General features: G+C 35.2%; 1 protein-coding gene and 1 non-coding gene across 2 annotated transcripts in view; both read right to left on the bottom strand.

Annotated features, from left to right (window-relative positions):
- Parp1 (Poly-(ADP-ribose) polymerase) overlaps positions 1 to 22,244 on the bottom strand; it is an 86,506-nt gene that overhangs the window by 16,994 nt on the left and 47,268 nt on the right. Inside the window, exons 11-16 of the mRNA XM_081768818.1 lie at positions 21,613 to 21,664; positions 20,491 to 20,704; positions 17,260 to 17,458; positions 12,843 to 12,965; positions 9,774 to 9,980; positions 5,155 to 5,382 (exon numbers count right to left, since the gene is read on the bottom strand). Coding sequence (XP_081624944.1) covers positions 5,155 to 5,382; positions 9,774 to 9,980; positions 12,843 to 12,965; positions 17,260 to 17,458; positions 20,491 to 20,704; positions 21,613 to 21,664 — 1,023 coding nt within the window. The remainder of the gene's footprint in view (positions 1 to 5,154; positions 5,383 to 9,773; positions 9,981 to 12,842; positions 12,966 to 17,259; positions 17,459 to 20,490; positions 20,705 to 21,612; positions 21,665 to 22,244) is intronic.
- LOC145693758 (small Cajal body-specific RNA 8) lies at positions 20,783 to 20,908 on the bottom strand. Its single transcript, XR_014132835.1, has one exon.

Below are 22,244 nucleotides of genomic sequence, written 5' to 3'. Positions count from 1 at the left end.
CAGTATAAACCCTTTTCAATCCCAATATATGCTTAGCATTACCTATCCCGCGGAAGCTTGAGTCTTAAGTTTTTGTTTTTTTTTTAAATTATTTTTATTTTCTTTTATTAGTGATTCTGAGTATTTCCACTCCATACTTTCTCCCTGGGTTCTGGCTCATCATAAGGGTCTCATGTTTCATCTCTTGTGACTATTCTTCTAAAAACTTTTGTTTCCGAGATAAAAGCTGATTTTTTCCCAATATTTGAAGAACAGTTCTCACCCTTCTCCCTTGAGCTCTCCTGCACTGTCATGATTATTTCTAGATTTCCGGTCACTTGATACGACCCTGCGTTAAGGATCACAAAATTTTGAGATAAGTAGAGATGTCTTTTATAGTATTAAAATCCATTTACAGTTGATATTCAAGATGGTTTCGATTTTTCAACTCTATTTGTGTGCGGTATTTCCACTGGTCGTTGAAAATAATTCCTTATTTCTTTAACAAAAAAATTTATCTTACCATAATGAAAATATAGAAAATATAAATGATGTAAGAACATATGTAAAGATGTCTTAAGTGAGGGCAAACACTATTTACAGGTGATATACAGGGTTATTGGTAACATCATTATACATATGAAGAGTATTTCTAAAGTCAAGAATGGGCCTGTATTTTCTCAATGGTCACTTTACAAAATATTTCTGCAGAAACCTCAATAACTCTATTTGTATGTAATTTATGAGAATATTACATCGAACTTTATTAAATACTTACTAATTACTGGAAACAAGCAGAACTATAATAATATTCTACATTATCATATCAAATCTGTGGAAAATATTTCCAAATTACACATTTCTTTAGTCTTTTGAAATCTCATCAGATGAATCATTTTCTGGTACAGAAGTGTTTATAAATGAGTTTTAACATTTGTTACCATTACAGCTACAGGTTCTAATGCGCTCTACTGAAGCCCGCGCACTCTTGCAATTGTTTATTTGCACATATATTTACATGTACAAGACTAGATTCGTGAGTGGTCCATTTGGGCACCAATTTTCCATTCGTAGTTTGCCAACTAAAATATTCGAGTTGAAGGAAGTCAATATTCCAGTCGCTGGCGTGCCGCCAAATATATGTTTGAATGTGTGCTAGTTTAATATGGAGCATTAGAGCATCCTTTACTGGTGGAAGATGGTCTGCTTTCTTGTGACCAACCAAATCAGCAAAGACAGCAGTGATCGAAGGTCTTTTGTAAATCGGTGTAGAGATTCACCATAAATTTTTCTGCATGTGCTATGGTCTCATCATCCACATTACCATACTCTAAGTTACTTAAGAAGTATGATTTTTTACAATATACATCCCAGTATGATTTTTTTTTCCCTTTCAGTTCCTGCGAACTGATTGATGGTGTCGTTTCCAGTAAGTGCATGGAATGCTAGAAAGGAATTGCATATTTCATCGTTGAGCTCATTTACGATTGTGTGGATTGGATTGTAATTTTATTGCTGTTTTAGTAGACTTCCATATTTCTTTCGCCTTAATTGTTTAAAAATTGTATAAGGAGAACAAGAACATCTGTGACTTTGCAGTCAATGAGCAGCTGCTTATAATTACAGCTGGAAAGGTGGCATGCGTGAAGTATTATCCTCGTATCAGCCTATTCATGATTAGATTTCAGAAATGGTAGGTCTTCTCTCTGTGATGTCTCCACGTAAAGGAAGTCTGTAAATCGACCTGAAGTGATAACTACCTGTTCGTCTTTCAATGTTTGCCTACAGAACTTGATCAGTTCTAAAAAGAGAAAGCTTTGTTTACGAAGTCAGATTTGATTTCAATTAAATCAATAAAACACTTCCACTGCTGAGGAAACGGACAATCTCGACCTTCAATACTTCTCCGAATCACTCAGTAAGTACCTGCTGTTCGCCTAAATCTTGTTTCTTCTTCAATAGAGCATGGACTGTAATGGTAGAATAAATAATCCATACGTAAGCACGCACTGTTTAGAAAGTTTAGCCCACATTTTAAAAATATCCGCCAAATCACCACCAGCCAGCACGTGCAGAAGAATTTCTGGTGAATCTCTACAACGATTCACAGAAAACCTTCGATCACTGCTGTCTGTGCTAATTTGGTTGGTCACAAGAAAGCAGACCATCTTCCACCAGTGAAAGATGCTCTAATGCTCCACATCAAGCGAGCACACCTTCAAACATACATTTGGCGGCACGTCAGCGACTGGAATATTGACTTCCTCCAACTCAAATATTTTAGATGGCAAACTGCGAATGGAAAATTGGTGCCCAAATGGACCACTCACGAATCTATGCATAAAGAGTTAAAGTCTTGTACATGTAAACAATTGCAAGTGTGTGCGGGCTTCAGTAGAGTGTATTAGAACCTGTAGCTGTAATGGTAACAAGTGTTAAAACTCACTTATAAACACTTCTTGACAAAATTGTAAAGCATATCTTACAGATAAAACTGGAAAAAGAAATTCATTAATATCTTGATTAGTTTCGGAAAACGGCCCTTTATTAGACGCGCTCATTTTTTTGCTTCAGTAGAGGGGGAGAGGGATGTACGACGGGAACTTTCACTCGTATCAAGCGACCGGCGGTCTAGAAATGATCAGGATAGTGGACTTGATTTAGGACCACCGGTTGCTTTTACTGTCTCTTGGCGATTTTTCCAGATTCTGCTCCCGACTAATTATATATATATATATATATATATATATATATATATATATATATATATATATATATATATATATATATATATATATATATATATATATATATATATATATGTGTGTGTGTGTGTGTGTGTGTGTGTGTCCTAGAGGGTATGGTGTCGGGAAAGAGAGGGAGGGGGCGAAGGAGACTACAATTAATGGATGATATAAAAACAGAAAGATCATACGCGAAGACGAAGAAGTTAGCGGAGGACCGTGAAGCATGGAAGCTTCTCAGCTGCGGCAAGTTACCTGCCAATAAAGGCAGAATACCTATGATGATGATGATGATACATGTAATTTCTTGAAGGCAATCTAGGTTTATTTTTTATGAACAGAAGTGTACAGATTTCGCCAGCTCCTACTTTTTCTATAAAGATAAGGGTGGAAATAGTTCCTACGATACGGAATTCATATTTTATAATATATATACATAAACACTTCTAGCTGTCTATTATCAAGTTTCTTCATGGTGATCAGTGTGAAATGTTTAAATAGAAGGATAACTGTGGTTAAGGCAGTAGAGATGATCACGCGAATTAATGGGATATGGATAGCCACCGTTATCTGTTAAGATGATACTGGATTGGGTCCATTAACGCTCGGTCGAGATTAATCGCTCTAGCTACCTATTGCAAAAAACGGAATTGAAAAATCTGCTCACATGTATGGGAATAGATAGCAACTGTTAAAGTCGCCGTTAACCGTTAAGTTATTAATGGACTGACTCCATTGACGAACTCGGCTGAAGTAATTCTTCCAAGTGGCCCTGCGTAGCGTAGTCGCTAACGCTCTTGCCTTTGGTGCGTGCGGTTTCGGATCGATTCCCAGTACGGATACTAGTTTGAAAAACGTAAAAGTTTTTAGGCTAGCCATCCTGAGTGAAGTTTCCTTCTTCACGTCAGGTAAATGTCAGGATGGTATCCCACTTAACGGTCTCAGATAGCTTTTTTCCCTCCTCCCTAATTCTTCAGCCAGTGTGATCGCCGAGGGACGTCATCCCTCCCACGTGATAGTCTAACATGGCCATAGATGACGCAAGTCTACAAATATAATTCCTACTTTTAATTGCTTTAGCTATCTATTTAATAATAATAATAATAATAATAATAATAATAATAATAATAATAATAATAATAATAATAATAATAAAAACAACGGGTGGACAGATTAACAACACAAGCTTGTAAGTCTCACTGCGTGATCCTAACAAAAATGAGGAGGAAGTCTATTCTTGGGACAATAAATTACCATTTTAGTTTTGAAAAGAAGCTTAAGAGAGAAGAATAATCTATTCTTCAGACACCGATTCTATATTTACATAAAAGGTTCTTGGTATCTCTTACAGCTTTTGTCGATATCTGTCGATACAGAAGATGGATGGACGGAGCGGATTTCTATATTTCCCATACTTACACACAGCACAGTTCACAAGTCTAAAAATGCGTAACATTTCACCGGAGCTGCTACTATAAAGAATACATCTTGTTTTAAGTAGAATGGATTTGACCCCACATAAAAAGGAGCGAGTGATGTTTAAAATATACCTAGTATTGTATTGTACTGTTATGGAGTGGATATTATTACTGTCCGCTTGTTATATAGATTTAGTGTAATGTTACTGAAATTGGTATGGGTAGTTCAAGATAGCACAAAATAGTCAAGATGAATATGGAAATCTCGTTTAAAATTTACGTTTGTTCCAGACCCCTGCAAATCGACAGTGTAGTTCTGGGAATATGCATGACTAAGGAACAGGGCCTAAAAACCAAGCAGTTATCGAGTTGTTCTACAAGAAGGGAAGGCCTCCCCACGAAAGGAGGAATCTACTTACATGTTACCACTTAAGTAGCTAATAAAAGTCACTGAAAAGATGTACGTGAACATCGAAATCATTTGAAAGAAGTTCTGATTTCTCGGATGAAGGGTAAAATTTGTACTTGAGTTATAAACGATCAAAGTACAAATGAACATGGGCTTCTGTCGCCAATGACTAGCTGTTTAGTATTGGGAACTGAGAGCCTTGATTCAAGTAAATAGCTCAATGATTTGTGTTTAAAAAAATTCACAATTATGCAATATTGTTACCACTTTTATGCTGTTAAGCTACACGCTCATCTATTACCACGTTCTCCTTAAACAATTACCTTCTTTCAACTAATTAACATGTGTAACATCTGTAAGCGTTTTCAGCTCTTTAATCCATCAAAACGACTTCTTCAAACATAAGTCTTGTGACATGTAAGTGACAAACAGTTAAACACATAATCTCACAAATTAACCACAGCATACAACATCTAGCAAAAACAACACTACGCCTGATAATCCACAGCTTTCCTAAACCTTCCCAATAGGAACATAAATACCACAAAATTTCATATTCAATATATTTATAAATAATTCCAAATCCTAGTCGATACACACTTACCTCTAAAATCTCCAATTCGTAGGAACTGTGAGTTTTGGCATGAGTATTCTTCACATATTTCTTCAGCAATTCGAATTCTTCTGAATTCTTATCTAAAACTTCTATATCAGTCTTCAGTTTTTCATAGTGGGCATCAATTTCATTCACAGTATCATCCTGCTCGGTGGATTTTAACATACTATAGGCGATCTCTATTTCTAACAAACTCTCAAGCATGTCTATTTTTAGCTGAAAACAAGAATACAAGAATCATGAAAGTAAAAGTTAACAAAAATCGTTCTTAACGTATTAAATACATAACTAATCACTGAATTACGATAATTTTTTCCGAACAGTGTATTCGATCTTGGTGCCATTTAAGTTTCGTTGTTTGTGTGTTGAAGATGATCAGTGTTAATTTTCGGCATCGAAGATACATAAGACACGAACTTACAATTTAAGTTAGCTTCCAAACAACTGTAATTTGTTCTACGCTCTCTCACTGGAAATCTAATCCAGGTCATGCGCATCAAGGAGCGCACTAACCATTATGGGAAGCAGGAAGTGCTACGTTAAGTTTCGTGATAGCGCAGTCGTACCCAGGTAGTGCACAACTTTGGACATAAGTAGTCTAATCACTATTCAGAGTAGAAAGCTGGAAGCTGCTCGTCTGAAGGGTCACGACTTTTAACTTCACTTTGTGGATGGGTAGTTCACTACCAGAAAGGCCAACCCTACTTAATTGGTCTAAATGGAGTACCCAAATGAAGAGTGTCTTGGGAGAAGGCAGTAGTTCTTCCAATAGTTAAGTTGGCGGAAATCATAGTAATTCGTATGGGAACTTGGACTTTAGTCCCAAGTGTGGCCAAAGTTACTTTAAACGGCTGCGAGACTTCGGGGTGGAAGACAACGGGAAATTACTACCACTATTTTTCTCTAGTTTTTTGACAGCAGGAAGAGAACATACGTACAATATACGGAAATACTGCTAGAGGAAGAAAGGCACGCAAAAGCAAATGGTTTAGGATAGGGACACGGAACGTACGTAACATGTTACAGCGAAGGAAATTAGAAAATCTCAAAAACATTCTACAATTGGTAGGCGTTTGTGAAGTTAGATAGGAATATAGGAGCGAAGGATATATGTTTTTTTTTTTTCAGGTAATGAAAAGAGCGGTCATAATGATGTGAAAATAATTCTTGGTAAGGGCTTAAAAGAGAAGGTAATGAAAGTAGAATCTGTTGATGAAAGAGTTACAATGTTAAGAATTTAAATTGGAAAAAAGTATTATCTAGTGGTGATACAGACGTACGCACCATTACCACTACATCTTCGCATACAACTATAGAAGAAGAAGAAACTTATGAGAAAATAGAAGTAGTTATAGAAGGAAAAAGAGAGATGCATGTTAACAGTGATGGGATTTTCAATGTAGTTGTAGGAGAACAGAAGGGTAGTATCGTAGGCAAATATGGTTGACAAATGAAAGAGGGGTTAGTCAATTTCTGTAGACAATTCATTAATAATTGGGAAGAATAGAATTTAAGGGTGTTTCTTTGAAAGCGATTAAAACGTCAGAAAGCGTAAATAAATACCTGCCATGTACCCCACCTCGATCCACTACATAAACAGCTTGCATTTGCTACTTCTTTTCCTTTTAGAGGCAGAGCCAGTTTTTGTGTTTAGTATAAGCGTTTAAGCATTGTTGTTTGTGAGAGACGAAAATGATGAACTAAAACAGTAAAAAATGAAACATGATCGCGCCGCTTAATACACGATAATAAAGCATCTACACGCATTTTCAGATTGATATTTATTAATTTCGAAATTCCTGTAGTAATGCCTTTATTACTTTGTATTAACTATTAGGTTCGCATATTTGGGTATTTACAAAATTCAATTTTTCAGCAATTAATACTATCACGAAAGTAAACTAAATTCCCACGCCAGAAAGCGAGCAAAGAACAGCTTATCCCTGTGAAAGAAAAAATCGTGTCCCGAAATATTATTTACACGGATGAAAGAAGTCAATACTTGTAAATGTGCAGTTTCACAATTCTGAAGACGCCTTATGGTTATTGACAAACGACAACTAATTGCTTAACATTTATACTTCATCCTAAAGTATCAGTTTAACGTCCTACAAACGATATACTGGGTTAATGATATAAGAAAGAAAAGAAAAAAAAAGGAATGTAAATAGGAAAGAAACGGGAGATCCTCGAGAAAATCCGTCCACTCGATGTTTATTTGCCACAAAACTTATGGTTTCAACGCAGGACTTTTGGCGCAGAATTAAACGCTCTACCAACTACGCCACCGAATTTGAGTTTGAATTAGCATCAACCTACAGAATACTTCAAATCCACAAGCTGAAATATAATCGATCGCTTGGATGAGTTTGCTTTATTTGATATAACATGCAATAATGAACCATCAGTAAGAAGGATCCTGTTTGCTTCCCTAGTTCCAAAACCTAAGAATTTTGGAGAAAAGCAAGGCATAGAAGAACAACTTGAGAACAGGATGGAGATCCCATTTACTTTTTTTTTTTTTTACAGTAGAGGTATGAAGATGGTAACATTAATAAAAATATTGTACATCATGAAACTTCGTTACTTCCACAGTGTACTGGAAACAAACTATTATTTCACGATAACGAACGCAAATTCTGACGTCTTTCATTTCACTGCGAATTGCTAAATAAAAAAAAATAAATTAAAAAATCAGTCTTTGTTACGTATATTTGGAGAGAGGTGCTAGCAGGACTGTCTCCATGATGCCACAACCCTCCAACCTCCAAAACAGATTTTGTGCCCTTCTCTGAAAAACTGCATTCCAGTTACAAAAAATTTTATACGTCCTGTTCGAAAAATCTTAACTTTAAAACTTTGAACATTTCGTATTGGCAGTGAAAAAAACATACAAATATTTGGCTCAACGATGATTACAGAAAGAGAGGTTGAAACTTTATTTGAACTTCATGTAACAAACATTGTTCGTAAATTGTTGTATCATTTTTAATATCAGAATAATTTTAAAATAAGAATAAACAATATTTAAAAAAAAAAAAAAAAACTTTATTAAGAGGAATCTAAGGAAACTAAGAGGCATCACAATTAAATCACTACAAAGTATAATTATTGATGGAAATGATAAAATATGTACCTGTAAACGTACAACAATAAATATTGGAAAATTTTGGTATCTATAGACATATCTCATAGTTAAAGATCAAGAGTCCGATTAAATTAGTCCGGCTATCCACTGAATATTGACCCAATGCATACGCTGATATGCAACTTGATCAGCTATTTTCGTAAATTCATGAAAACTTCCAAAACAAACTACTTTGCGAATTAAAATGCGTTACAATGAAATCTCAGAAGCTTCAATATGAGTACGTAACAGTATTCCCAAATTCTTTCATTTGTGTTATAGGCTACACACACTTAATGCAGAACAGGGAACTCCGAGAAAATTGAAACTAATGGTAACGAAAAAGCATTTTGTGGGTGATACACCAACATGACATTCCACTGCACAAGCGAAAACCTCAGACAATGAGCACAACTACATAACCTAAGTTTGCTATACATCGCTAGTGGAAAACATACATAAATTTCAAAGTCTGAAGTTGCTAATTAAAAAACAGGTACTGAACCACATCTGAAACCATCTTAAAAATTTCATTTCAAATGTTTTAAAGTCTCATTTTCAGCAAATCGAAATTCCCTGACTTTTCCCAGTTTACCAGGGTTGTCACCCCCGCCCCTGAATTAATAATAATAATAATAATAATAATAATAATAATAATAATAATAATAATAATAATAAAAACTGTTTTAAGCTCCTATATTAGGCCACTGAGTACCTATGAATTCGAATGTCTTTCTTTCAGGACATTTTTTCCCCTTTGCTCAAAAATTGGCAAACGTATTAATTCTATGACTTGTGCATTTATATGCAGTGACGGTAGAAATATGCACTAATATCCCAAATATGCATTATACATATTACAACAACTTCATCTCAGTTCTAAACTAGCTGCGAAGGATACATATTAAGACAGTATACCGATACCATGCTAGAATAAAAACATGCAAATATAAAAAAATCCGAACCTTAGTTATAAGAGAGGGAGAGATGCATAACACTCAAACAAACTGTGCAGTCCACAATAACCCTTAAAGGTGATGTTAACCTGATACCCTATAGACGGTATTATTTGTCGATTCCAAAAAAACCTGCCAGGACATTACTGAGTATCTATTCCATTGAGCTACTGAAAACTTCTCTGCTCAGCGAGCACCAGTGAGGCTCTCTGCTCTTCTTGCCTCCTATCGTCACGGAAACCAAGCTTTGTCAGAGCGATGGATGCATGTCTAGCGTATATTTTGAACGCACTCAATAGAACAAAATTATAATTCCATTTATTATTACGATATAGTAGTTTATTACGATATTATTACGATTAATATTTACACAGCATGTTTTCAATGGTCAGGACTAAACAAAACTGAACAAAAAATGATATCACAGTAAATTACACTAAAACTGTGTCTACAATCAAGATAATTTAGTGTCACAGTACTATTATTTACACATGTATTATTTGAAGTACAATTAAGTGTATTACCTTAATTATTTCCTCATTGTTCAAGATAGGTGGTGTCTTAATGCCAAAATCATGAGGTATTAACGTATAAAAGCGATTAGAGGCATCCAGGAACTTAACTTCACTTCCACCGGACTTGATTATTTCTTGGAGTTCTGTCAAAATGTTGTACGCTTGTTGAATTTGTCTCTTGCTTATTTTACCAAGTGGCATCTTCTGGAGATCAAGCTGTAAGAGAAGTAGAAAGAACACATGCAATTTTGCTGGGAAAAACACACTGAAAAAAGTAATAACTGAACTGGCGAAAAATCAATTTGATTCAGTTTAAAATCGATTTGGTTCAGTTTAGAGACCCTTTCGGCAGCGAGGTTATATGAGACGTGGACCTACTGATTAACTTGGAATCCGAACATGAGTTCGCACCGGGAATCGAACCCGGATCTCCCACGCCAAAGGTGGTGAAAAATCGAACGCTGGTCTTTCATTTGAACTGGTGCTCTATCTCTGAGCTATTTGTAGCATGATCAATATTGTGTGTTTACATATTTCTAAGATTTAACTAACCAAATAGCTTTTGGGAATTATTTTATAAAAGCAATTCATTATTCTGTGTATATTCTGGGAAGGATTTCTCTGCTTCGAACAAGTATAAACTTTGAATTACTTCTTATCACTGTATTGCGAACGGTAATAATAATTAGAAATAACGTAAGTAAAAGGCTAATAGTCACCACAAGAAACAAACATCACTAGGAAGTACTTTCGAAGAACATCGTCTTCTCTTCAGCCTACGCACACTTCGAAAAGGATTTAAGCCATAGGAAAGAAATTAAGGATAGGTAAAAATGCTTAAAAAGAATTTTAAAAATATGCGAAACAAAAATCTTCTCTAGATATAGACATATGTTAATAGTAATTTACTTGTCACTGTTCACTGTTGTTTACTGTTTTTCCTTTTTCATTACCTTTCAGACGGTGGAAATGAATAGTAAAAACACTGTTCCAATGGCAGTTATGTCACCTTTATCTGAATTGAGTGCCGGTTTCTCCTTATAAATGTCAGTTTCTTTATGCTTTGATCTAATAACTGTTTGTAATAGTTGCTTTCGTATTTTTTGGATTCCTTCACCAAATTTCTATTTCAAATGTAGTAATTTTATCTGTAAGAATTTTGGAATTAATTCCTGATAGAAGCATAACTTCAAAAATGGTTTAAATCCTTTTCCTTCCTATGGTTTAAATTCTTTTTGAAGAGTGTCTAGGCTGAAGATGAAGACGATGTTCTTCGAAAGTACTTCCTAGTGATGTGAGTTGTTTCTTGCGGTGACTATTAGCTTTTTACTTTACGTTTTTCTAATTATTATCACCACTCGCAATACAGTAATAATTAAATCCTATGATGCTGGTGGAAATGCAAAAATTCGGAAAGGATAGACTAAAATTACAAAATAGCACCTTAGACTTGCAATTTTTGCAGTTATGCTTCTACCAGGGATTAATTCCAAAATTCTTACAGATAAAATTACATTTGGTGAAAAAATCCCAAAAATACGAAAGCAACTATTACAAACAGTTATTAGATCAAAGGATAAAGAAAATGACATTTATAACGAGAAACCGGCACTCAATTCAGATAAAGGTGATATAAATACTTTTGGAGCAGTGTTTTTACTACTCATTTCCGCCGTCTGAAAGGTAATGAAAAAGAAAAAACAGTAAACAACAGTGAACAGTGACAAGTGAATTACTATTAACATATGTCTATTTCTAGTGACAAGATTTTTGTTACGCATATTTTTAAACTTCTTTTTAAGCATTTTTACCTATCCATAATTTCTTTCCTATGGTTTAAATCCTTTTCGAAGTGCCTAGGCTGAAGAGAAGACAATGTTCTTCGAAAGTACTTCCTAGTAATGTGGTTTGTTTCTTGCGGTGACTATTAGCCTTTTATTTACGTTATTTTTGAATTACTTCATTTTATAAAAACAAATATATTTGGACTAATATTGAAAGTAACTGAAAACTGATCGCTGAGCTGATCTAAGGATCGAAGCTCGGTATCGCATCTGTCCGACAGATTCTCAACTACTGGACTTTCATCGCTAATTTACGTATACACATAATAAGATCAGGATTCTCTGTATTGTATATTTTACTTGTTTATTTATCATCCTTAGTGACATAACTGACAATGACGAAATGCATCGGAATCGTTAAATACAGAATATTTTTAGATAAAGTTCAATTCAATATCTTATTATTTAAATACTCCTAAACATTGTAGAAAAATGTAAATAAGATTTTTTAACTCTTCTCAAAACAGACCTTATTTATTAGTTTTAGGTGTATTGGTTAAGTAGTTAAATAACTTGATTTCCACGAATAATTAAAACGTTTGTTGTAAAGCTAATGTAAATGAAATGTATACGGATATTCACATGTTACCTTGTATAGTAAGCACGTATGTAATAATTCTGCATTTGTGTTCTACATTAGCTATAGGATTTGATAAATACATTAATTTGATTAAAAATGGTTTACATGATCGTCTCTGAGAATTCCCTCCCATTATGCGTAATTATTTTCCTCAGTTTTAAATTCGGACTTAGACTAGAAGTACCCTAAAAAAACAATTCCATACTGAATCAAGATCTGTATCTGCCCGCATGCCAAATAATTTAACTTCTCAATCATCCAAGATTTTTTACTAAATATCTTACCAGAACAAGATCTCATGACCTGAGGAATACACTGATTTAGTGGTATTCACTTTTAATTGTTACATACCAGTCAATTCTCTAGCTGATTATGAATTAAAATCATATTTTCATTTAATTAATTCGCACTTTTACCATTTATTAATACACAAGACGCATGAAACACAGTTGACACTGGATTAAGTAAATGGAAAGATCATTTACGTATAACAACAAAACCAGAGAACCTAAGCCTCTAGCTCCTAACTTATTTTGGATCACGCAACCTATTTTTCTATGATACAGATAAGAACTTAAAAACTACTAGAGAATAGTTCAAAAATAAAGAAACAAATGCCATTAAGATCAACTAATCATTCCTATTTATACGAACCTCAAACTCCAACATTACTTTCTTCATAGCATCTACATCAAAAATCAAGGTCACCAAATCCTGAACAGGCTTAGGCAGTTTAGATTCGACTGTGGATTTCTTTATTTTCATATCTGGTTCATCCTGTTGATAAGAGAATTATACTAAACTATACTGTTAAACTGAAAAATTATCATTACAGATTACACAGAAAGAAAAAAAATCTTGATAATTACAATACACATGAATTAAATTGACGGTATTTATTAAATCTTCATGGAAAATTGGCTGAATCGTTTGAAATGATTTTATGAACATAGTTAACACCTCCCTCGAACTGGACTTTTATCATGTTACTTTGATTAAAATCCGTATCCTGTAAAAATTTATACTAAAAATAATGACTTTTATAAGCTCCTTAATATATGGAGATTAAACTCGAAATATAAGATTAAAAAAAAAATAAATAAATAAATAAAAAATAAATGGACCTCAGCGTTTACGAAAATTCCGTTTGCATGAAAGGGAAAGAATAATTTCTGTGATTCTCTCAATATATAAAAATATAATCAACGTTGTCTCTGTCTTCATAAAAAGATATGAATGAATTTGAACATAGCACTTGGTTCGAAATCGTATTTTATCATGTCACTTCCATTAAAATGCGTATCCTAAAGAGGAAGGGTTTTAAAAATATTTTACAAACCCTTCATGTTAGGGGTATATAAACTTCTTACTAAAAAATAAATGGACACATGCACAGGCGTTTTCAAAAGTTGACTTCTCGGGGCCAGGAGGTGCGTAATTTCTGTAAGATTTTTCCCAATATACATTGTGTTAGTAAAGTTGGGCAACCCGAAGTTTGATTGCTTATATCTTTTGAACCAAGAACGATAGAAACCTGAGACTTGAAACAAACGTAAAAGTGTTCTATGTAGATATTTTCGAGAGCATGACCGATTTTGGATTGTTATTCTCGTGGTTATACTTGTACACCACAGTTTTCAGGTAACCCGATTCGGCGAACGGGAGAGAAACAATTTTAGGAGATGATATGATCACTAAAAAATTCTCCTAACATTTACTGTAGAACGTCCTTCTTTTTCTATGAGGATTCCAGGGTTGCCAGCTTCAGGTGAGTAATTGTTTTATCACAATTTTTTGCATAAAAACTCAGGTTATAAATTATGTGCAAATTCTCATTACTTATCATTAATTAACGTAAAACACATCTGTTGCAGTAATTTTACAACAGTGTTTGCAGGGGCCGCGTTTCTGTCAAAAAACACCCATTTTACGGACTTGCATTATAAAACTTTATACATGGCAACACTGCATCAACTTTGTCACATTTTTTCACCGATGGACAAACGTTGATGCATAATTGCACATAGCCACAGATTCACCGGCAAGAAATCAGTTTTCTGCAACTCATTGTTGAGTTTTTCATTTTGTACATGTTTTATTTTACACTGTCGGTACTTTCTTTCGTTACTACATGAAAATGTTACAAATTCCAACTTCAGTCATAATCTCGAAAATATCTACATAGAACACGCTTACATTTGTTTCAAATCTCAGGTTTTTACCGTTCTTGGTTCAAAACATATACGGAATCTAACTTTGGATTGCGCAACTTTACGGACTCACTGTATAAAAATGTAATCGACGCTGTCTGTCTCATCGTCACGGGAAACGACTGGACCGTTTGAAATGAATTTTTAAAAACAGTTGGCACTTGGCTGTTTTTATCAATGTATGTTACTTTCAACAAAATGAGTATCCTAAGGTGAGATGGAACTTAAAATGTATGTCAGCTATAGATCTTCTCAGGAGCTCTTCATGTAAGAAACATGAAATTCCGGCATATAAACTAATTAGAAGTGGAGAACAGGATTTTCAATGTTTCAGTTATATAATCGCAAGAAAACTGCTGTTTAATCTGAAATGAATTCTTGAGTATAGTGAGCACTTGGGATAAGTTGGATTGAGAAAACGACTATGCCTTTGAAATGAATTTTTCGAGTGGAGTTGATTTTGAGTTTAACGTCCCTTTCAGCAGCGAGGCTATATGAGATGGGACCTACTGATTAACATGGAATCCGAACTACATAAATCAGACCAGCACAACCAGATCAGCAATCGGAATTTCTTTATTTTGTTACCTATTGGCTTGTGTTGTACGTATTTTTACATTGTAGCGACATGACTTTCCAGTGAATTCTTGTATAACGTCTTTACTAGTACTTTTTGAGGAGGTATGCAACCACGCACAGTGATATTTACCTCATTCGCCATTTTTTAATCTGCGTGTATGAGTACTGCCCTGCCACGTAGTATTATTTCAAGGCAATGGGACGTCCTTTACGTGCTCTTGTCCACTCAATTTACGTCATAAAATGTCCGGGAATCCCTAACGTCCTTTGCGAAATCCCTTGCGCCGCTATTGTATAAATTTGAAAACTGAAAATTTAGATAGAGCAGGTTAGGATCCTTTGACGATATCATGCCGCATCACGTCTATGTTCAGTAGTTTGTGCAATATTTAACTTTTCAAGTTTGTTTTCCCACGCTTTCGGCAGCCTATAACGCGTAAACGACGCGGTTTTCGCCCTGTGTTTATTGGAACTTTTTTGTTTGTTTTACTCTTAGGAATCATTCCTCTGCTTTTGTACAACGAATTTAGCGCCATACTATATATATAGTATGGCGCTAAATACAGGTATCTATATATAGGTATCTAGGAAAGTTCATGCCGTATTTGTCAATGAGAAATAACGACCTAGTAATTTCGTGCAAATGCATTTTATTCAGCAAAATAAATCTCCTTCAGCTTCAATTACATGCTCCCAACGAGATGTTAGCTTATAAATCCCGATTTTGTAAAGGTTCTTGTCCCTAGAACCAAAAATTATCCTATGGGCTGCGTGATATCATGTCGGTTTCGGAATTGTTGCTCACGTAAATGGTTATCCACGGCCAAAAACAGGTGATAATCGGATGGAACGATATACGGGAGTTAGAAGGATGGGATACAACTTCCCAACCAAGTGTGTTGATCAGCTCCTTGCTCACTTTCACCGTGCAAGGTCTGGCATTGTCTCGAAGAAGGCTCATCCTTTTCCTGTTGACTATTGCCGGCTGCTTATGACGCACTGCAGCTGCAACTCTTTGCAACTGGAACGAGTACACCACGGCTGAGATGGTTTTTGACACTTTCTAGCAATTCACAGTACACAATATCAGCGCTGGTCCATCAACCACAGAGTAGTACTTTCTATTGACGAATGTTTTGTTTGGGGGGCAAATGCCACAGAACCAGGGTACGACCAATGACTGTATACCTCCCATTTTTCGTCATCTATCAATATCTAATATTGTGGCGTGACAGCAATGAACAGCAAATGGTGATCGCCTGGAGTTTGGCTTCCTAGTTCAAAACCTGAGGAACCCATATACTGAGCTTCCAAGTCTTCCCAATGTTGCACAGATGCAATCGAATGGTTTCCTCCAATATTCGCAATGCAATTCTTGTGCAAATTCCTTCCATGTTTGACGTGGATCACGCTCGACGTTCTCCTTCAGCAGGGTTTCGTTGTGAGTGAGTGAACGTCTAGCTCAAGGCTTATCCTGGAGGCTCTAATTTCCCAATATATATCAACTGAATCATTTTTGCGCTGTGAGCTCACTTACTGACCTCTCTAAACGCAAAATATATCTTTCGAGCAGCTTCTGCAGCATTGCTGCCCAATTTGTACTCATAAAGTAAACATCCGTAGATACTAGTATGTTCACTTCAGGGCTGCGGTTCCTACAGAACTGCTTTTGACAAAAGCGACACGCCTCAGAACTCTGCACTGACTAACAGCTGACAGTAATGTCAACATCTTACGTCATTCAGACATGGTTGCTGACACCTGCCGTTTGAATTTCACTTTTCGTCCCAGCGGCACGATTTTTATTTTTTTATTTTTGATACCTATATATTAATTTATATATACATATAAATGAAATATAAAAGTCATAGATGTACAACTATCAAATTAAAACAGCATCACACAAAACGAAAGAGGGCATGTAATAAATATTTTTACGAAAAACTAGACATAAGAATTCTTATTCGGTAATGAACAATGTCTGTCATATGCTTTATTCAGTTGCATATATGCACTCGCTTTATTGCCATTTTTTTTTTTTTTTCTGTGTGCAGTGTCTCGGATTCTATTCCCTGTAAGAGTATTTGCTTTGGTATTGATATACAAACACTAGTAGTGGTTCGAATTTCACTTTGCGCAAAAGGTCTTATCTCATGCAATCTCGGTGTTGCAATATGATGTAAATCTCCTATCAATCGAACACATTATATAATCAAAACAATATGCGTTTGATTTGAAGAAGTAACCATTTCTGTTGTTTAAATCGAATTAGAAAAAAATACCTGTCCATAATCAATATCCATAGGAAAATAGCAACCAGGTACTTTTACGAAATTCTTCCGATTACACCAAGCGTTTCCAGTCTTTTCCTCATACAATGACTCGAACATCTTTATTGCATCATGCTTGTCCTCCATCCGCTCAAGCTTGTTGTCTCCTATTGTAGTACCAATGCGGCCCCACGATCTGAACAGCCAGTACCTTAAAAAATAAATAAATGCAGAATGAAAAAAGTTTTGTTTAATTATCCTATCACAAGCTAAATACAAATTGATGGGGATTTAAACCCTGATCTTCTGCTTAACGGGATTCGAGTCTTTATTCACCCATTATTTAGATATTTTTGTGTTATTATATTGTAGTTATGTATCTTTAGATCAGTGGTTCCCAACCGGAGAGGGAAAGAGCAAGCAAGAGGGTGCAAACTATTGACGTAAATGAACTACATGCATAATTACCAATATTACAAATGTTGTAACAGAGAGGCGTTAAATTAGATACCGTACAATCACAAAATAACTATTAAGTAAGAAATGTAGTTCCATTAAAAATAAAGCTGGTGAAAATATTACTGCACTACGATGGTATGTAGAAGTTTTCCTAGAAATATAAATTGTTGACTACTATTAATATCAATATTAGTAAAGATTTGGAGTGATTAGATACCATACACTGTAGTGTGTGTTTAGTAACGAGTTTTTCGTGGCACTGAGATAAGGATATTATTATTGAAGATTTTAGAAATAAATGCTGTCTCTGAAATTGCAATCGGAAAGGAGTCAGACCAACGAACGGCAAGAAGGGGGAAGGCGTGAAGTATGAAGGGTTCATGAAGAAGGGCGCCAGGTAAACAAGGTTGGGAACTACTGCTTTAGGTGCCTGAAAGAGCATTTCAAAAATACATATAAGAATAACGATGTACACAATAAATATTTTTCGAATCACAATTTTCTCAATGTTACTTTCTGGAACACTTCACTCCATGGGAAAGATTCAGCCTTCAGTACTTCCATCAATAATCTCTGAAGAACGGACTAACCGATAAGCGTGAACTTCTAGTAACACTTTTTCTTGATTTACAGGGAACAATAAATAAAAAATTGGAGTAGCATTACTTGGAACGGAAAATTATCTGAGGGAATTCACTTTCAAAGCTGACTATAAGGTATCATATTTATTTCTCCTATTTTGATACACATCATTATTAAACAATAAGTATTTGGATGAACTGAAAAATTCCACGCTCAGGAAGTCCTTAAGGCTCTTCCTTTGCTCCACTTTCTTTAAAAGCCTTTTCGTAAATAACGCAAATTTAAAAAATTCGAAGGAAATTCACCTAGTTTTTACAAAATGTTATTAAATAAGATTACAGTTAGATATAAGTATTGGTTATAACCAGAAATCTGTGGACACAGTTTCACGGCGATGAAATTGCTGAGAATAAAAACTTCTGCATTAGATAAAACATCTAGTAAAGAATTCTTGTTTTATTTAAGAACAATTTATAAGTATTGAAAAGCCTACTTCTAATTAGTGTATCGAAAAGTAGTTAGCAACATTGGGGGTGTTGGTGTGCACTTGCAAGGCTGCATAGACAGCAAAACCTGGAAGCACCTGGACAGTTGAAGTCTTGTAAACGGATAGCTGCGTGTTTGTTGCTGTGTTCCGAGTTGAATGGGAAATGTCGCGTATGAAACGGGAAGTGAAGTGGGAAATCCTGCACAATTGGTGCACCGTCAAAGGCATAACATACAATCAGATAGGAAAAAAGTGTAGGGTTCATCATATAACTGTGAAATTGGTCATTGAGAAATTCGGTGAACATTACAGCTTTGAAGATATGCCGAGATCCGGGCGAAAAAAGGGCCCCAGAAACCCTGACTCGACCGTGAAGTTGTGCGGTTGATACACCAAAATCCATCAATGTCTGTGCGGGATTTGGCTACCAAAGCGAGAACGTCCATAAGAATGATTCAGCGTATCAAGGCCAGACATAATTTGAAGACCTATAAGAAGCAAAAACGTGAGAAACAAACACCAAAGCAGAGACAAACGGCACAAACAAGAGCCCGCAAGCTGTATGACAACATCGCAAAGTCACCAGAGCGATGTATGTTGAGGGACGATGAAACGTACGTAAAAGAGGACTCAAAAACACTTCCGGGACCCCAATATTATACTGCACGCAATGCTGGGGATGTATGTGCTGCACAGAGGTAAGTTGACGTGGAAAAATTTGGGAAGAAAGTACTGGTATGGCAGGCAATCTACTCCTGTGGTTTGCGCTCCGGTATTTTTTTATGCAGAATCCACCATAAACGCAGAAGTGTACCGAAAGGAATGTCTACAAAAAAGACTGCTGCCATTGTATAAAAGGCATGCAATATCCCCTTGTTTTGGCCCGACTTAGCAACAGCACACTATGCTAAGACGACAGTATGTTGGCTCAATGAACAGAACATCGAGTTTGTAGGGAAACACATGAATCCACCAAACTGCCCACAACTCCGTCCAATCGAAAGATATTGGGCAATTGTCAAACGCAACTTCCGAAAGAATGATAAACCAGTGCGCAACATGGCGGACTTCAAGAGAAACTGGGCTGCAGCATCGAGGAAATGCACCGTCGAGACTGTGCAACGGTTAATGGCTGGAATTAAACACAAACTACGTTCATATGTACGACGGGACATGTAAGTTGTATTTTCTTTGTCATGTAGATACATAGAGGTTCTCTATTAATAAAAATGTGGGTTTGCTTCACTTTTTATCTTTTTTCTGACTTTCCTGACATATGCAATGTTGCTAACTACTTTTCGATACACTCCTTACAAAGCTGACATATTAAAGAGAGTAAATATTGTTACCTGTGTGATGCAATTTGTTCATTCACTATTTATAATTCAGGAATAGTGTGAAGTTTAGTGAACAGCATTAATCGGCATTAATAATTAATCCCAAGTACTTTAATTTTCAAATTAAGAAAAAACTATGAACTTAATCAAAATTTGACCCCGTAATAACCTACTCCTTATAAAGAACACTTTATTGCTAAAAATCATTAATACATACACAAAAAAATAACAATTTGCATTATATTTTATGTTACTACTTTTACATTATTTTGAAAAACATGTTAAAATACTAATGGCAAACAATACTAACACACTCATTACCAGTATTACTATTAACCAATATAGTGGCAAATCATAAAACAATACTTTAATACTTACTGTTTAGCACGATCACCTTCGAGGATTTGAAGTTTGTAATAGGAATTTTTTCCCTTTTGGAGATCACACAAATTAAGCACCACATTATAAATTACACCACTATTTTCGAGCACGTGAGCATCATCTTCCATTCCTGAATCCGGATCAACCGCTGCGCCACCTTTTAGCTTCAATTTCATCTTGGATGGAAGATTGCTTGTAAACGAAAATGCACCTGTCGAAATGGCATTGGGATCTTACAAATTAGGTAGACAGAGAAGGGATTAGGGGAATAGATTTTAAATTAATATAACAGTGTAAGCCCCGTATCTGTCCGTAACAATGTTCTTGTAAAATTACAGTCATCAGAAGGCTATTAATTTTGGGAGTTTTAGTGCCAGATATTGAAACTCAACAAATATCTAGGTATCTACTCCCATTGTGCAAAACATGTATGTTCTATGTGATGACAAAGTAATATTTACATTAGATTAAAATAAAGGATAATTACACGGTTGTTGAAAAAAAAAAAAAACAGACAAATACACAGATAACACTAAACAAACATAAATTTTAGACTGAGTATTTCGTAATCGTAGAGATAAAATCTAGAAAAGTTCATTCCCTCTTTCTCTTCCTTTCTGTCGTCGTCTTCTATCAATATACAATATTATTCTGTCCGCAGAAAAAAAAAAAAAAAAAACTGCTGCCGCTCGTTTAAAACATTTCGATTTTTGTAGACATAAATGACGAAAAACTCACTCAACGTAGCCAGTGCTGAAAACAGAACTTGATTTCATTTTCGTTATTTAGCTACTTTAAACCCTATGTGATCTTCGAAACTCAATATAACATTCCTCACAACTTAGCATAAAACTTTACACTAATCGATTACTTTGTTGAATCCCGAAGTACATTTAGGGCATTTCACTGATAAGATTTCAGTTCCTCATTCGCAAAAGTCAGAAGTTGTTGAACTGTTACCAGATTGATAAAATGAACGTATTTTACTTTCACAGTAAACCTATTTTATTAACTACCCAAACTGCACAATGTAAAAACTAAAAGTAACCGAATTCTCACTAACTACTGTTAGTCACTGAAAACACCAGAATTGTAACTAAATCAATATAATGTACTTACTGCTTTTCTTGCTCTTTTTAATAGATGAATCGTCAAGAACTCTCTTATGAGGCTGAAATTGAAAAAATAAAAGCAAGTGTTAATGGGTATAATTCATTTAGAAGCCAAATATTTTACAAATTCAATTATTACTTTATATTATGCGGATTATATCTTATCTATAAATAATTTAGTAGTAAAAAATACAATCGACGGAATTCATTTTATTACAAATATTCTTTCTCAGTACTTCTATTATTGCAGTAAATTTCACAGTCATTATATATATATATGGATAACCTGCTGTTTCTGGATATTGTAATACCATGGCAAAGTATGATGTACGAAGTGCATATATGGGGCCAATAGAGTTTTCGGTTTGGTGCCGTCCAATAATACTCCGGAAGGGCGGTTTACGCAGAACCCGAGTAATGGGGATGGAAAGAAGTGTCATTAAACATCAGGATAAATAGATAACTCGATTGTAGTCAATCTACGAGAAGATGCCTTCTCGTACTATGAAAATGTTCTGCATACAGGACTGCCGCAGTCACAACAGCGGCAATGGACATAAGATATAAATCAGGCAGCAGACTACACAATGTCACCACATCAGGGGATGACAAATATCTTGTCTGCATGGTTGTCACAGA

Source organism: Thermobia domestica, chromosome 8 (assembly GCF_964235325.1).
Source record: "Thermobia domestica chromosome 8, izTheDome1.hap1.1, whole genome shotgun sequence".
NCBI lineage: Eukaryota > Metazoa > Arthropoda > Insecta > Zygentoma > Lepismatidae > Thermobia > Thermobia domestica.
The sequence above is the reverse complement of the archived record's forward strand: the minus strand, read 5'-3'. Positions and strand labels throughout refer to the sequence as shown.